General features: G+C 35.9%; 1 protein-coding gene and 1 long non-coding RNA gene across 8 annotated transcripts in view; both read right to left on the bottom strand.

The window, feature by feature from the left end:
- Positions 1 to 683: 683 nt before the first annotated feature.
- On the bottom strand, positions 684 to 3,889 carry LOC148281422 (uncharacterized). The gene is made up of 2 exons (XR_015822364.1): positions 2,847 to 3,889; positions 684 to 2,640 (listed from the first exon to the last, which is right to left on the bottom strand). It is a non-coding gene; the product is annotated as an uncharacterized LOC148281422 (long non-coding RNA).
- Positions 3,890 to 4,719: 830 nt separating this feature from the next.
- LOC148281423 (adenosylhomocysteinase-like 1) overlaps positions 4,720 to 18,375 on the bottom strand; it is a 59,801-nt gene continuing 46,145 nt past the window's right edge. For all 7 annotated transcript variants that reach the window (XM_088226706.1, XM_088226710.1, XM_088226707.1 and 4 more), the window contains 8 exons: positions 17,433 to 17,571; positions 15,054 to 15,221; positions 13,851 to 13,983; positions 12,107 to 12,233; positions 11,113 to 11,190; positions 8,772 to 8,951; positions 8,070 to 8,237; positions 4,720 to 5,785 (listed from right to left, as the gene is read on the bottom strand). In XM_088226706.1, the coding sequence (XP_088082832.1) occupies positions 5,627 to 5,785; positions 8,070 to 8,237; positions 8,772 to 8,951; positions 11,113 to 11,190; positions 12,107 to 12,233; positions 13,851 to 13,983; positions 15,054 to 15,221; positions 17,433 to 17,571 (1,152 nt within the window). In that variant the 3' untranslated portion in view covers positions 4,720 to 5,626. The remainder of the gene's footprint in view (positions 5,786 to 8,069; positions 8,238 to 8,771; positions 8,952 to 11,112; positions 11,191 to 12,106; positions 12,234 to 13,850; positions 13,984 to 15,053; positions 15,222 to 17,432; positions 17,572 to 18,375) is intronic.

Raw genomic sequence — 18,375 nt, forward strand, 5'->3', positions numbered from 1 at the left:
TTGTTAGCAAGGAGTACAGCATTATTTCTACAATATTCAAAGAAACAGCTTTATTTACATAATAATCGAATTTTTAATTAATATTCATTTATTCAATCAATAGTCAATCTTTGTACTTCCGGTGTACAACTTTCATTTCTTTCAAAAACCATCACTTCGATTTATCGACATTCATCAGATTTTATGTACACAGTAATTAACAGTAGTGCTGAATTGTATATAAATAAATAAATAAAATAAAAATCTGGTATTTTTCATACGAATTAAGAGTAAGCATTTATCCACCGCGTAAAACAGGAGACCGGTGCATTGAACCCATCGTAAAATTATTATTGTTCAACAAAATTAATTAGTAATTAAATCGGAATTTGTTACCTTGCAAAGCTTTTATAAAAATATAAATAATCACATAAAATATGACGCAGATGAAAGAATAAAATTTTATTATACAGCGATTTAAAAATAATATTTTTAAATGAGAATGCGGGCGTAAAAGAGGTCCATCTTGTTACAGACGCCTAGAGCATTTACAATTTAAATACAGCCTCTCTTGCGTCACATATCTGAAGATGCCGCTAATATAAAAATACTAGGAAAGAGGTGCCGTTTAAGATAAAAAAAAGAAGAAAAAATAGCGTATTTTTTAATGTTAAGCTACCCTTTATGTTATACGATGAACACTATTTTCGATACTTGCGGTCGCTTGTCCTTTAATTGTGTTTTTTTTTCTTGTGGACATTAGTCACTACGATATCCCGAAAACGTCACAGGCAACCTGCGTTTTCTTGATGGCAATCAAAGATCAAACAGTCATTTTCATTTTACAATAATTATGTTAACTATAGGTCAATCTGCGTTGTTTAAAGCACTCGTAGGTTAACCTGTGATTTGACGATAGCAGTCATAGGTTAACCTCATGATTTTACGATAGCAGTCATAGGTTAATCTGTAATTTTACGATAGCAGTCATAGGTTAACCTCATGATTTTACGATAGCAGTCATAGGTTAATCTGTGATTTAACGATAGCAGTCATAGGTTAACCTGTAATTTGACGATAGCAGTCATAGGTTAACCTGTGATTTGACGATAGCAGTCATAGGTTAACCTGTGATTTTACGATAGCAGTCATAGGTTAACCTGTGATTTTACGATAGCAGTCATAGGTTAACCTGTGATTTTACGATAGCAGTCATAGGTTAATCTGTGATTTAACGATAGCAGTCATAGGTTAACCTGTGATTTTACGATAGCAGTCATAGGTTAATCTGTGATTTAACGATAGCAGTCATAGGTTAACCTGTGATTTGACGATAGCAGTCATAGGTTAACCTGTGATTTGACGATAGCAGTCATAGGTTAACCTGTGATTTGACGATAGCAGTCATAGGTTAACCTGTGATTTTACGATAGCAGTCATAGGTTAACCTGTGATTTGACGATAGCAGTCATAGGTTACCCTGTGATTACTCTAAAGCAGTCATGAGTAACATGATTTCTCGATAGATATTTTGACAGCAGTTATAGGTTAACCTGTGAGTTCTTGACAGTAGTCAATAGTTGAATTGTGACATAGATTGATCCTTGAATTTTCAATAGCAGTCATACATTTAACATAGCAATCACAGACTGATCCGTGATCGTTTTAAAGCATTTACAGACCGATCTGTGACAGTTTGATAGCAGTCGTGAGTTGACCTGTGATCTTTCGATGGGAGTCAGTTGGACCTGCGATTTAAAAATAGCGTCACCATCTAAAATTAATTATCGCGTGTATTTCTATTCATAAGGCGTCTCTTTTCTAGTATAGTCTTACATAGTCGAAAAGGCAACAAATTGTCTTTGTACAATACTAAGTACGCGTAATATTACCACTCCGACAACTAGAACCGGTAGTTTTAAATATATACATTAGAGACTCGAAGAATACTGGGCAGGAATGTTACAGTACGACGTGCAAAGCATGTGAAGATCACATGCTTGACAAGTGAAGATCACATGCACGGCATGCAATAATCGCACAATACCAGATATCCGTAACATCTCCAATTTTGATATAATTAACACGTTCGCGGACATTTTTTACATCCACTTACATGGAAGCATATATCGTAATCTAAATACACTGAAAGAGGTCAGTTGCGTAGGCAGAGAGGATAGAACGCCACACTACTCTGTTTTTACATAAAGATCTCGCTTTCTCATTCGTACATCTTCTCACACACGCCCGCCAATTATTCCGACTTTTATTATTTTATTTATTTTTAATCTTGAAATAGAGCACACATAAACATATTGGCGGCCTCCGTGGTGTAGTGGTCAAGACGCTTGACTCACGCACGGAAGGTTCCGGGTTCGATTCCCGGTGAGAACACAAAAATTAAAAATGTGATTTTTCTCAAGCCTGGGTGCTCTGTGATGTAATTCACCACTGTAATTAAGCCTCCTGGCCTGTTGTGGTGTAAAAAAAAATAATGTAAAAAGTAAAAAAATATTCGTCTTCAACAATGTTTGAGTATGTCCAAATGCTTGCAGACTGGCTGGATTTCCTCCCTAGGGAGTTATTCATATTTAAATTTACTGCAACAGAGAGAGAAAACATTTTTGAGAAGGGAATATGGAAGTCTAGGCATTTACAGGGCTTATGACCTGTCATTGGCTGGTCTAAGTGGCCACATTACACACTGTATAACATTCACCATTCTGCCTGCAATGAAGGTTTCAGCTCCTTTACTTTAAATGTGGATGTTCAAACACGGGCAGAATGGTGAATGTTACACAGTAAATAAAGTGGCCACTTAAACCAGCCAATGACAGGTCATAAGCCCTGTAAATGCCTAGACTTACATATTTCCTTCTGAAAAATGTTTTCCCGATCTGTTGCAATAAATTGAAATATTCTTCTTTTGACATGTCCATCCTTGAGTATTTGTTGGATTTGGTCATGCCATGTCTTCCTCGATTTCTGCATCCATCAACATTCGCATCATAAATCTTTTTGACTGTTCTTTCGCCGTCCATTCGCTCTACGTGTCCAAACGAGATTGGAATATAACCGTATGAAGGGACATGCAGCTGTGTCAGAAGCGCAGGACGCGAACCTGACTTTGAAGGACGCACGGGAGCTGGCAGCCAATAGGGATGCATGGATGCTGCAACTGAGGAGCAGGCGTGGAATGATGATAGATGTCTTTTTACTACCAAAGCCTTTTGGACTCATTTCCTCAATGAGAGACACGATTTTGACGACCATAGCCGGCGCAGCCGCGAACGTGTTAATTACATTTTTATACAATATTTTAATTATTAAATATTTACCACTTTTATGCACGTAGAAATAAACGCTGGATAATGTGACGTTATATACTCGATAATTTCTGCATTTTTTAACGGCTTAGAAGTGGCAAAGCGTTAATTTGTAATTATTTTATTTGTGAATATCGATCGCCCAGTTCGTTAGTCAGACATTTTTAAATGGCAAATTAAGAGATAATTAAAAAAAAAAAAACTTAATTATAGAACAGGCTGAGAATTTGAAAACAAATCAATTATTATGTGTTAAAGGAATTTTGAAATTTTTGGGATTTTATTAAGTCTCGCTGATCACACAACCTGAAATATGCATTTTGCAGAAAACAAAATTGAATTATTGAATGATACCTCATGGGAAATATCACATACTACGAATACCGATAAAAATATAAAAAATGGATTAAGAACAATTAATTGTATTTCCAAAATCAATTTGGGTGTTGTGAAAAAATATTTTCATACATAAATTTAAAAAAGAAATTTTATTTAAATATGTCAGAAAAACGCGACATGTTTGGCCTTGATAGTCGTAACGTTAAGATTCGTGACAATGTTCTAAGCAAATTTGAATGGTCAGGAACAAATTAACATGAATCGTGACGTATTAGGGGCGTGGCCAATGGAATAACAGTTTTTGCGGGAATTCAAAATAAAAAAATTTTTTAATATTTTTTATGCTACGAATAATAAATATTTTTTTTACTGTAGCTCAATCACAAATAACTATCGACGCGCTAATAAGCGACGTGATAACAACTTTTCACCACGGTTGTTTATCGTATTCGCGATCACAATGCAACATCCGTGAACACCTAATATTGAATGTCAAAATATTTACGTTTCGCGACGTATAATCCTGCTGCGCAATCACATATTTGAATTTCACCCGTCTAAATATGGAAAATATTCCAAAACTGCTATTTTTATTTATTTATTTATTATTTATCAGGCTATTTGTTGCATTTAGCCGGCGGTTGGCAAGCCAAACGTCAAGAAAAGCAGTCGCCATAGTAATTGTAATATAATTTTCACTTTTTTGTATTAGATACTCCTTACTATTTTGCAAGTGCAATATATTGTATTATTTTTTATAGTAAACGACGATTTTTCGCCAGTGAACTGTATTTATTCACGAGGAAAACAAAAAACAAGCCGACACGAGCGTTGACTCAGAGATTACACACGCGTTGACTTATGACCGCGATAACTTAAGCATGTTCATTGTGATTGCTCAAATGCTTAGCATGTTTTTAAGCACGTCGACAGTTATTTGCGATTGCGCTACGGGTATACAGGGAGCGAGAGAGACAATTCCACGCGTCACGCCCACGAACAGCAAAGCTGCCAGTACTTCTGCCATTTGCCGGCCGCCAGTTAGTAGCTCTTTGAGTTTCGCTAGTGGTGGTTCTTTTATTTTTGTCTAGACTGTATTTCATAGACGCTTATTACTTTAAAAACCTGTTATTTCATTACGTTTGTAGTGTCCAGAGTCGATTATTGTAATGGTATCTATGCAGGTCTACCAATGAACAAAATGACTCGCCTCCAATCTGTATTGAATGCCGCAGCGAGACTTATTTTCGGAATCTCTAAGTTCAGTCATATCACTCCACTACTTCGGGAACTACGCTGGCTACGTTTTCCACAGAGGGTCGAATACAAACTCTGTTGGCTCATGTATAAGTCACTGCACAACTCTGCTCCGGAATATCTAAGGGAACTATGCATTCCAGATGAACTAGCTGACAGGCGTCTCACGCTTAGATCAGCTACGTCTACGGCGAGAGGAAAAGTTATTATACCTCTACGCAAACAGCGCACTAAATTTAGTGAACGCGCATCTGCGGTCGCAGGCCCTATGGCATGGAATGCTCTCCCAGCAGAGGTGCGAGGCTGTGAAAGTGAAGTGATGTTTCGGAAAAAACTTAAAACCCACTTGTTCTCTAAATCATTTGAATAAATCCGTAGCACGTGACAACAAAATAAATTGTTTTAATTAAATTACAAATTTAAAAGCTTCAATTAAATTAATTTAACAATAGAATCACTATGTAAAGCGCCCTTGAGGTATTTTATTACGAAAACGGCGCTATATAAGTTATCCATAATAATAATAATTTCCCTATCTTGTCTCAGCCTGCTTACTGGACAGATCTCAACATTTAAAGGCAGATTAAAGGAATCATAAAGACGTTTTTTTCTTTATACATAAATACAACTGTACACTTAATTCGAATTTTGTTTTCTGATTATTGAACTGGGCGATTGATGCGTGTTTTTTTAATATTTTTTATAAGCGTCGACTCACTTAAAGCCTAATATCTGTAGTAGTTTGGTTTGAAGGGGCCGACTTTATTCAACCCGAGATATTTGGCTTGCTCGTCTGTTAGTTCTGTGAGGTGGGCGTCGAATGTAGGGAGGTGGAGGCTGGCTACGTATTCGTCCATTTTCTTCGGTAGGAGATACACATCGGCCTGAAACAAATCAAAAACATATTTGTGAAACAATCGTATACCACATAAAACCCCGTTCATTCAAGGAATTCGATATTTATTTCAATTTCAATAATTTATTTATTTTATAAACGTTTATGTACATTACAAAATATTTCAATGCATACATAAAACGACAAAATGAATACTTAAATTTAAATATACAAAAATTATAAAATGAAAATACCCAGCAATGAGGAATTCCAGCCCAACCCAGAATTAATTTTTTTAAATGTTTTCGTGTACACGTCAACATTTAAAAATTTTGGAGTAGGATGAAATATCTCAAAAACGCACGGAAAATAAATAAAAAATGTTAAAAATAATATTCATTTTAAATTAACATACTACAACAGAGATGAAGAACATTTAAGAGAAGGTGATATAGAAGTCTAGGCATCTACAGGGCTTATGACCTGTCAATGGCTGGTTTAAGTGGCCACTTTACACACTGTGTAACATTCACCATTCTGCCTGTATTTGAACATCTATATTCCTTCAATTCTTTCATCTGTTGATGTTTGTGAAGTTAAAGAGCTGAAACCTTTATTTATGCGGGTGAAATTCATCTAATTGAATTATTTCACCTACATACTAGGCATCGCCTGAAAATAGTAGTATAAGTATAGAAATTGAAAAAATAATATAGACACTTATTTGCTACGACAGACTTTAAGGCACCATTAACTCTGTTACCGGCACTAACCCTCCTTTCAATATCCTTGTCCATATTTCCATCTCTAGTAAACATACTACCCAGATATACAAATTCTTCGACCTGTTTCAAACTATCTCCATTTACTACAATCTTACATTCAGTCATAGTTACATTTCTTTCAAAGACCATGACGTTCGACTCTTTTGATGAATGGCTTTACTAATTTCTAATTGTTCTAAATTATCTAAACGAAAACCATTTTTATTGACATGCAAAATTTCTACACACGTTTCTTGATTAAATTCATGGTTTTCGGATATAAAATGATTTGCCAATTCTGAAAAATTATTATTACTCAGACATCTTATATGTTCTTTGATTCTAACTTTAAATTTACGTGAAGTTTTTCCAATATAGAAATTTGGGCAATTTAAACTATTTAATTTATAAATTCCCGAATGATTTAATTTATCATCCCTAACTTTACAATTTGTTAATATTTTACCTATGTAAGATGATACGATACGATACGATGTAAGATTTTGATTTTGGTTTTGAATTTTTTTTATTTTATTTTTTTTTATTTATTGGGGATATCAACAGTAATACATGTAATAAAAATATAACAAATAACATATACAGAGAATAAAACCAATGACAGATATCCACAGAAATACATTAAATACACGTACAATACATACTAGTGTGTTTGTGTGAGTGTAAGTGAGTGAGAGGGTGGGTGTGTGGGTGTTATATTGGAAAGAGGGTGTCAGGTATCGAAAATATAAATATTTATAAAATATTAAGAATTAGAGATAAAATTTAATAAAATAAAATAAAACTTTATTATTGAAACTAAGTATAAGACAAAAAAGTATGTATTAAATTACGCTATTATTTAGGTAGGTAGGTTAGGTATGTATAATGTTTGATTATGTCCAAATGCTTGCAGACTGGCTGGATTTCCTCCCTAGGGAGTTGTTCATATTTAAATTCATTCCAACAGAGAGGGAAAACTTTTGAGAAGGGAATATGGAAGTCTAGGCATTTACAGGGCTTATGACCTGTCATTGGCTGGTTTAAGTGGCCGCTTTACACACTGTGTAACATTCACCGTTCTGCCCATGTTTGAACATCCACATTTCCTCAACTCTTCCATCTGTTGACTTTTGTGAAGTAAAAGAGCTGAAACCTTTATCACGTGGGTGAAATTCATCCGGCTGAACCAAATCACCTACTGGGCAACGCCTGAAAACAATTTTTCAATTTTTATACATCTTCTTTTACCAGGTAGTAATTCAACAATGTTTGATTATGTCCAAATGCTTGCAGACTGGCTGGATTTCCTCCCTAGGGAGTTGTTCATATTTCAATTCATTTCAACAGAGAGGGAAAACTTTTGACAGGTCATAAGCCCTGTAAATGCCTAGACTTCCATATTCCCTTCTCAAAAGTTTTCCCTCTCTGTTGAAATGAATTTAAATAGGTATGCATAGTTTATTTTGGCATCAATAACTAATTTTCCGCTTTTGGTGGAGATTTCTAAGTTCGCTTCTAACACCCTCATGATGTCTCATCCATCAATACCCCCTCCCTCTGTGTCCTCACCTTATATCTATTGGGCGGGGCGTTGAACAGCTCGATGAGCGCCAGGCCTTGGGTGGCGGCCGTGATGGACACCACGAAGGACGGCAGGGAGGAGCACGACAGGTTGGCGAGACGACCCTCGGCGAGCAGGACTATCCTCTTGCCGTTCTCCCAGATCACGTGATCCACCTGGAAAGCAAAGTTGGCAGTGACTAGGCTTAATAAATGTAAAAAAAAACACCGATGCCTTTTACATTTGCGTAACTTTTGGTCGGTCGATTATTCATGAATAAAATTTTCAGTATCTTGTGTAAATGTTAAATTCTTTATTATAACTAATATTACAGTAAAACCTCGTTTTTACGTTCCTCAATTTTACATTTTCCCACTTTTTACACCGAAATGTTTAAGTCCTATTTTTTTCCACACATTCTCATTAAAATATTCCCCCAATTAACGTTTTTTATAACCCTGATTTTACGTTGAAAATTTTTCAAAACTCATTTGATCTGTGAAAAGACCCCGAGCCGCGCGCCGCCGCGTTTGCCCAAAACGGTGAATGAAATCAAGGTTAGTGAAAAAATGTGCAAATTGTTGTCTCAAACTAAATTCAAGTAGGTTCGGTGTAATTGACCATTTTGTTTAAGTGTCTAATTTTAACTAGCGCATTACACTATTTTCTCACTTAAGGAAGTTGGACTAGGGAATGGAACGCATCCTTACCTGCGAGCGGACCCTCTCCCAGACCAGATCGGGAGTGCGCAGACTGTGCACATCGATCTCTGTGTTGGAGTGGCCCATGTTGCACACGACGCAGCCGTTCTTCATGCGCTCCATGTGTTCTCGGGTCACAACGCCTTTGTTGCCAGTGGCTGTGATAACCAAGTCCACGTTGCGAATAACCTGAAAAAATAACATACAGTGAGACCCCGAAATTGCGTCTCGGCCATTTGCTTGTGCACTATTACAACTGATTTACTGTCTTTTAGCACCTGGTGCTCATCCAACAATCTACATCTCAACTTAAGTAAGTGCAAGGTTATGAGATTTTTTCATCTGAAAAATACAAACATATACGACTACTCACTGAACGATGAAATATTATCATCTGTGTCTAGCATACGAGATTCACGTATTATACTTGACACTAAACTTTCTTTTACAATCCATATTGGCCATGTTATCAATAAATCCTTGAAACTCCTTGGATTTATTAACAGAAGCACAACTGACTTCAAAAATATCAATACCCTTAAAGCTCTCTTCTGTTCCCTAGTTCGCCCGCACCTAGAGTATTCCTCTGTTATCTGGTCTCCATATTATGATGTTCACATCAAGAATAATGAATCAGTTCAACATCGATTTTTGAGAAAGATAGGCTGGAGGTTGGGCTTATCCAGAGACCAATATACAATATGTATAATGAGTTAGAAACTACCTTAAATATATCTTCTCTTCAAGACCGTCGAAATAAATCCGACCTTCTAGTCCTGTTTAAAATTCTCAACTAGCTCTTTGATGCGCCTGAAGTACTAAGCTCGATAAAATCTAACATCCCAACTAGAAACCTCAGACAAAACTTACTCTTTCATACCAATAACCATAGAACTAAGTATGGTTTTCATTCCCCTATGCCCAGAATTCTCAGGTCTGCCAACAAACATACCAGTCTTGATTTCTTTGATAGCAAGTTGTCTTCTTTCAAACGATCACTGAATCAAATTCAATTATAAACACCTCTCTCCCGCTTCCACTACCACAAAGTCTACTATATACCATTGAGTCTTTCTACTTTTTTTATAATAATTTTCTATGTATAAATATGTCCTTAAAAATGCCCATTGGGCGTATATATAAATAAAATAATAAATTTGCATTCCACAATTTCTGTATTACTGTTCCCAGTCTCAATTAATTACTTATTTTTTAGTAAATTCAAAACCCAGTTTTAAGTTTTTTTTACAATGCCGAATTCACAATCCGCACTGAAAACTGACAACTCAAGATTCTGAAGTTAGACGCTAATTACGAAATTCGTAATTTTAAATGCAGTTTTGTGTGTTGCAGACATTTACTGCCGCCATTTTAATGTTTTTGACAGCTCAAGAGTCTGAAGTTAGTATCTAATCATTATACCAACTTGTTGGTCAGAAAAATTACAATCCCCACTGAAAACTGACAGCTCAAGAGTCTGGAGTTAGTATCTAATCATTATACCAACTTGTTGGTCAGAAAAATTACAATCCCCACTGAAACCTGACAGCTCAAGAGTCTGGAGTTAGTATCTAATCATTATACCAACTTGTTGGTCAGAAAAATTCCAATCCCCACTGAAAACTGACAGCGTAAGAGTCTGAAGTTAGTCGCTATCATTATACCAACTTTTTTGTTGGGAGAAATTCGTAATTTTAAAGACAGTTTATTGTCAAAAATATTTCGAGTTTCTCCAAATTTTGTAGACAAGGATTGGATTCAACTCCCTGGGGAGCAGTTAACATTAACATATTACAACAGAGATGAAGAACATTTTAGAGAAGGTAATATAATAAACCAGCCAATGGTCAGGTCATAAGTCCTGTAGGTGACTAGACTTCTATATTACCTTCTCAAAAATGTTCTTCATCTTTATTGTAATATGTTAATGGTTTATTGTGTTTTGCGGACATTTATTGCCGCCATTTTCCTGTTCTTGACAGTCTGATGTGAGTCGCATCATTATACCAACTTGCTGGTCAGAAAAATTCCAATCCCCACTGAAAACTGACAGCGCAAGAGTCTGAAGTTAGTCGCTATCATTATACCAACTTTTTTGTTGGAGAAATTCGTAATTTTAAAGACAGTTTATTGCGTTTAACTATTATTTATTGCAGAGATTTTCATGTTTTTGACAGCTTAAGAGACTGATGTTAGTCTCATCATTATACCAACTTGTTTTTGGGGTTTCTCTAGACAATTATTACTCTGAGAGGGAGGTAGACATAGAAAGTCGGTAAGTGGTTAGATACAAATATTTCAAAACATTTAGTAAAATGTTTGACAACAAAATAATTGCTTTAAATATTACCTCATTTAATTTGACTACTCGGCACCCGTCCATGGACGCTTGAAGGGCACAAATTGGATCTATCTCTGTCACATATACCTGGAAATACAATACAATATTCAATACAATATTATACACTTTCATTAAATAGATTTAAGTTGCTTATTTTTCACCTAGATTATTACGTACAACTGCAAAAGGTGTGTCCCTTCTAACTGCCCTAACTATAGAGTGAGAATATAGTAAGAAAATTTGCTGTGGTGTGGTTATGGAATTTCTCCGCATTTGATATGAAGAGGAAACCAAAGAAAACTCATTCAGAAGAAGCTGGACTATTGACGGGCATCAACAGACCTTCAGTCTTACTGAATAATACTACTGTTCCATTTGCATTTGAATGAATTATACTATTGGACCATTTACATAAGAATGAATTTATACTATTGGACCGTTTGCATTAGAATGAATTATACTATTGGACCATTTACATAAGAATGAATTTATACTATTGGACCATTTACATAAGAATGAATTTATACTATTGGACCGTTTGCATTAGAATGAATTATACTATTGGACCATTTGCATTAGAATGAATTGTACTATAGGACCATTTGCATTATAATGTATTATACTATTGGACCATTTGCATTAGAATTAATTATACTATTGGACCATTTGCAGTTTAATGTATTATACTATTGGACCATTTGCATTAGAATTAATTATTATACTATTGGACCATTTGCATTAGAATGAATTATACTATTGGACCATTTACATAAGAATGAATTTATACTATTGGACCGTTTGCATTAGAATGAATTATACTATTGGACCATTTGCATTAGAATGAATTATACTATTGGACCATTTGCATTAGAATGAATTATACTATTGGACCATTTGCATTAGAATGAATTATACTGTTGGACCATTTGCATTAGAATGAATTAAACTCGCTGAATCTGATAGTATTCGTGTACATACGGAAAGGTTTCAAAAATATACTAACAACACAGCCGAGGGCGCGGAGGGCCTGACAGCAGCCTTTGCCGACTTCCCCGTAGCCACATACGACGGCCTGTTTCCCCCCGAACATCAGGTCCGTACTCCTCTTCAAAGCGTCGATTATACTTTCCCTAAAAAATATTCCATTTTCATTAGGATAAACAACACAAATTATATAAATAAAAATAAAAAGTTGTACATAAATCAAACAACAAAACATGAAGCTTTTTATAGGGTTAAGAATGAGGGCTGTGGTCCCATGGCTAGTGTCGCGGACTCACGGATCAGATCTCCGAAGTTTGAACCCCACTCTACCACAACTTGATTCCAATTTTCTCATAGTGGGTTCTTTACAATTTAAATTTATTGCAACAGAGAGAGAAAACATTATTGAGAAGGGAATATGACCTGTCATTGGCTGGTTTAAGTGGCCACTTTACACACTGTGTAACATTCACCATTCTGCCCATGTTTAAACATTCACATTTCCTCAACTCTTCCATCTGTTGACTTTTGTGAGTGAATTTAAACCCTGTCACATCCGAAACCACGATGATCAGTATGGGCAAGAAGACATATTAGCATATTTAAAAAAATATTTAGAACAAAGAATTTATTTTTTTTAAATATATTTAAAAAAACAAACTCAGGGGAGAGGTGAGGGGAGCGAGGCGCAATATTAGACTCCCCCCTCCCCCCTCGTTTCACCCCTGCACAAGTAAGCAACCATATGCTTTTTTTGATATATTTTTTTAAAAAAATTATTCGTTCTAAAAAAATAAATAAATGTGCCAATATGTCTTCTTGCTCATACTGATCATCGTGGTTTCGGATGTGACAGGGTTTAGTGAACGCCCTGTATATATATATATATACTTCAAAAAAGTCAACAGATGGAAGAGTTCCATATTCCCTTCTCAATAATGTTTTCCCTCTCTGTCACAATAAATTTAAATATGACAAACTCCCTAGGGAGGAAATCCAGCCAGTCTGCAAGCATTTGGACATACTCAAACATTATTGAGTTCTTCTTGTTGAAAACGGCCTCCAAAATTGTGAAATATTTCGGTGCATAAAAATGCAAACATTTATTTTTTCTTAAAAAAAAAAAAAAAGAGAAGAGGAAGAAGGTCAAATCTGTGGCGTTTAGGTAAAGTTACTTTAAACGGGCATTTAAAGTTTCTTACTGATTTAGTTCTTTGAAGTAAAATTTTTGGCAATGTCTATGTCAATAAATGCGTTAACTTAAGAATGAAATACGTGAAGCGGCACTACTCATATTGAGATACTTCTCTTATTTGGTTCAGCAAATTGGAATCACATTATTAACTTACATGTCCAGCAAAGTTAACTGCACAATTAAATTAACATTTGAAGTGAGCTTGACATTTAATTCGAAACCAAAATGCCTGATTGTGTTTTAAAAGTGTGCAAAAACCGTTCGGATAAACATAAAAAAGATGATGTATTTGTAAGTAGGTACCTAGGTACTTGTTTATGATTGAATTCCATAACTTAAAAAATTCAAATCCAAATTAAGAATTATTTTTGTAAATATCAAACTCTACTCTTTTTGCCAACAGGGGTGCCACTTAATGTAGGAATCGACAAATGACGGGTCACACGCAAAATAAATGCCTCGACTTTCATACTTCCTTACCAAAAAGGTTCTCTATCTCTTTATTCCTTCCTGTTGTATAGTTAAATTTTTCATCGTAAAAATACTGGAAAAAAAAATAAATTCTCACCTACAGGAGTAAAGATTGTCAAATTTAGTTTTAGTAACTGAATCATTCACATTCATGGCCGGTACGCAGAGTTTCCCCGCTTTACTTAGCTGGTATAGCCTGTGGACTCCGGTAACACTTTCTTCAACGATACCTGAAATCAAATACAAAACGAAAAATTATATCAGTACAGTGCCCTATGCACCATAAGGTATAGATAGGGATATAATATGATGACAACGAAATCAGTAAATGGAATATTATGTGAGTATCATAATGTTTTGATTTTAAACTATGGTAGTTAATTTACTATCAAAATATCAGAGGATTGAAGACTAAATGAAATTGTTAGTATTGAAACATTATATGCCGGTAAAATGGGTGAGTAGGAACATTTTTTGATTTGAAACTTATTTTAATGTCTTACAAACCTACTTACCTGGTAAAAATTTGAGTTTGCAATCCGTTATATAATTTGGTAACAATTAACTCATAACTACAAGATATTCGACAGACACTATAGCTGCCCAAAGGATCCCATATTCAAGCTTGAACAAGATGCTCGTCTTCAAAGCCACAGTCTCAGGCTAGAGAAAACCAGATTTAATCCACAGAAGGATTTTCTGAGCAATAGGGTCGTTGATGGTCGGAATAAGCTGCCACAAGAGCTGATCTCAACGTGTAGTCTCAATGGGTTCAAAAATGGACTAGATTAGTTTCGGAAAAATTAAAGTTTGCTAACAACTAACTTTCATTTAAATAGATAAAAGCATATCAGCTTTAAGCTGCTTGAAAATAACCCTCAATTTGTGATTTTTTAATCGGGTTGTGGTCCTGTGGTTAGTGATTCACGGCTCAAAGGTCTGTGGTTCGAATCCCACTCTACCCCAACATGATTCCCATTTTCGAATAGTGAGTTATTTACAACTCGTTGAAAAAAACATTCAAAATGAAATATTTGGGTAAATCGTAAGACTGCAAATATTTATTTTTATTTTAAAAAAAAACTAAATTTTGACATTCAGATTGTTATCATAAATCAATAAATATCATAATATTAAGTGAACTTTCATCATCCATTGCACGAATATTGAAGAACATCCCCATCGCATCAAAGGTAGGTCCATTCCTGTGCTCCTTCCCTTTATTCAAATACTCCAATTTTGTACAAAATTAATTGATATTCATTGTGACATTACACAGCCTGCTTATAGTTTACAATACCTTTGATGGCTTTGAAGGCAGCTGGGTGTTTCTTGAGCATCAGGTGTGTGGCGTCCCCGCCGTCGTCCAATATCATGTTGGGCTGCCAACCCTCGGCCGCAATACAGCGGTCTATGCACCACCAAAAGTCTTCCTCCGTCTCGCCTCTCCAGGCGAATATACTGTACCCTGGAAAATACCAAGGTAACTAAATTAATGTACAATCGGAATTAGTGAGCCCGCAGGTTTAAGGAAAAGGCACTTGGGTTTAGGTTCTCCTGAGGCATGCGCAGCACATGCCCAAGACAGGTCCACCGCCGCATTCTCAAGACGCTCGTTATAGGAGGCTACTGTGTCCGTTCTCGGACTCCAAAGTTATTTACAAAATCTAACCACCTTATACTATTATTCTCCTCAAGGTCTTACTTTCAAAACTCAGAAGTTTGGTGTTGAAAGTTTTGGTAAGGTGCTAAGATTCGCACCCAACTACTACCGTCTAATATGGACCACCACACACGTCTATCCTAACATAAATTTCTAGCTTCTTCCACATTCATACATCTTGTTATACATGGCCTTTGGTTCTGCCTGCTTTTGACATGACCAGACTTAAGATTTTGGTTTATCTGATCATATCATTTCATTCCTAGGTCATCCTTGTCAAACGTTACCGTTCATTCTCGCCATATATAAATGTTTTACCATTATTTCGTCATCCATTGGTTCTACATGACCAAACTATCTTAAAGACCCTTCCTTAATCTTATCAATTACACCTGACTCAGATTTACACTCTTGCCAATTTTTTATATATTTTTTAAAGAAATATTAGCGTTTTTATAATTTACCCTAATACTTTAATTTTGCTGGCCATTTTCAACGAGTTGTAAATAACTCACTATTAGAAAATGGAAATAAAGTTGGGGTAGAGTAGGCTTCGAACCTCGGACCTCTGACCCGTGAGTCCGCAACACTAGCCACGGGACCACAATCCGATTCATTTCATCATTCGTAACCCTGTGATACATTGATTTCCCACACATTCGTCTAAGAGATCGCATTTCGACCGCGTTCACTCTGCTTTCGTCCTTCCTCTGCCAGTTCCATGTTTCGCTTCTATTCATATTTTAAGTGTTGGGACATATTTTTATTGTCAATTTCTGTGCTCAGTGCGCCGTTCATTTTGTTGCCCGCATTCGCTCTCCTTTCAACATCTTTTTCGCTCTTCCATCTCTCAAAAACATGCTTCTCGGGTACACAAATTCTTCCACTTGTTCACATTTATTATGCGCTTAATTTAGTTTCCGCTATTTGAAAGGATGGTTACTTGAGGATGTCGACGGCTGACAAAACGAACGTCTGAAAATTGCTGGGGCTGGCAGCCATCTTGGAGTAGTTACATTTATAAATTCCACAAAAAAGGTTACGAAATGCAAACATTATATTGGTAATTTCCAGTAATGATTATCTTCTATAGTGGCTACCTCATTATTTATGACACTATCTACACTTCCTGCAATTTCCTATACAATCATTGTCATTTGACACATTTTCAGTAGCATTAACAATGCATAAAATAATTTGATGTCTTTATGCAGAAAGCAGCCAGTCCATTATTTAGAAAAAAGAGATATTACTGTTATCGGGTTCAGGGAGGTCAATTACATTTTCTGTTAAAAACAGCCAGACCGCAAAAAAAACTGTAATAACCACCTTCCAAAAATTCCATGATTGTCACGTTCAATTTGTGTTGAAATTAATGCAGATGTTTCAAAACCGACTAATGATTTAATTTGATCACCGGATGAATCTCACCCACATGATAAAGGTCAACAGATGGAAGAGTTGAGGAAATGTGGATGTTCAAACATAGGCAGAATGGTGAATGTTACACAGTATGTAAAATGACAGGTCATAAGACCTGTAAATGACTGAACCCCCATATTCCCAAAAAAGTTTTCTCTCTCTTTATTTACTACTGGCGAATATGGAATTCTGGGAATTTTCTATGTCCGGGTGGATTGAGAATACAGTTTTATATGTGAAATAAAACCAGAACCCTAGACGAGCGTTCTCAACCCGACGCTGCTCTCAGTTAAAAATCCGGAAAAAGGAAATCGAGTAAAGATAAGTCCGCCTTCGAGTGAAGCCATCCGGTCAAAAACACTCGTTCAGGATTCTGGTCCGATTTACACACAGAACTGTATTCTTCAAAAACCTTGACATTAAAAATTGCTTTATACTTATTTGTAGACATCGTTTTTCGTATGTTAAGGTGCATGAGTATATTCTGCTTTTTAATCAATTTTTCGTTTACTATCAAAACATCGGAGGATTAAGAACCAAATGGTAGTTTTAATTCCACCACTGTTTTGTACTAATTATTGCACAGAGACTTACCCGCTTCTGCTAAGGCGGCCGCTACCTCGTTCTGTGTAGAGTATATATTACAGGCAGCCCAACGAACTTGTGCTCCCAGAGCAACAAGAGTCTCTATAAGAACGGCTGTCTGGGCGTTGATGTGTGTGCAACCCACAATCTGAAAACAAATTTTACAAAGATAAATAAAACATTCAAATCTTTAATGTTTATAATATTGCCCCCTCCAAGATATGTATCAACACGCGCATAGGCTCATCACTGGAAGCTCTATCTTCCCCAATTCCACCTCAACCCAGAAACAAACTCCAGCAAAGTGGTTTCAGGCTGGAATAATTTTCCAAACATGGTTGTAATTTAAGGAATAGAGGGGGTTGATGACTGGATAGATATGTAAAATTTATGCTTGTGGATGTAGGAAGATCCCACCCCTAATTGGAGTGACAAAAGAAAACAGCTGAACTCTGCTGACAACGACTTAGAACTTACTTTGTGAATTAATGATTTCACGGCTTTTGTAGTAGCCGTTTCTGTTGTTCTCTCTTCTTCTGAGTGGAGCATTAAGGTCATCTTCTGTTTCCCCGACTGTCAGCAATTTGATATCCGTTCTAGGTAATCAGTGAATTGGATGTTTTGATATTGTATTGTCTACATACATGAAATCTATGATTCACCTTTTGCACTTATATTAAGACAATAGCAGGTAAGTGACGTTTTCCGGGTTTCATAGTAGCTGTCCCTGTTGTTCTACCTTCTTCGGAATGGGGAATTGAGGTCATCTTCCATTTCCCTGACTGTAAGAAATTCAACATCCATGCTAAGTAATCAGTGTTTGGGATGTTTTGATATTTTATTATTTACGTAAAGTAAATGTATGATTCGCCTTCTGCATTATTCTTAAGACGATAGTAGGTAAGTAACAATGGGCATTGGTTTCCAGGTGAGTCCCATAGATAAATACAAG

This window comes from Micrasema longulum, unplaced genomic scaffold, assembly GCF_059751315.1.
Source record: "Micrasema longulum isolate JH-2025_06_02 unplaced genomic scaffold, ASM5975131v1 h1tg000462l, whole genome shotgun sequence".
In the NCBI taxonomy this organism is placed as follows: Eukaryota; Metazoa; Arthropoda; class Insecta; order Trichoptera; family Brachycentridae; genus Micrasema; species Micrasema longulum.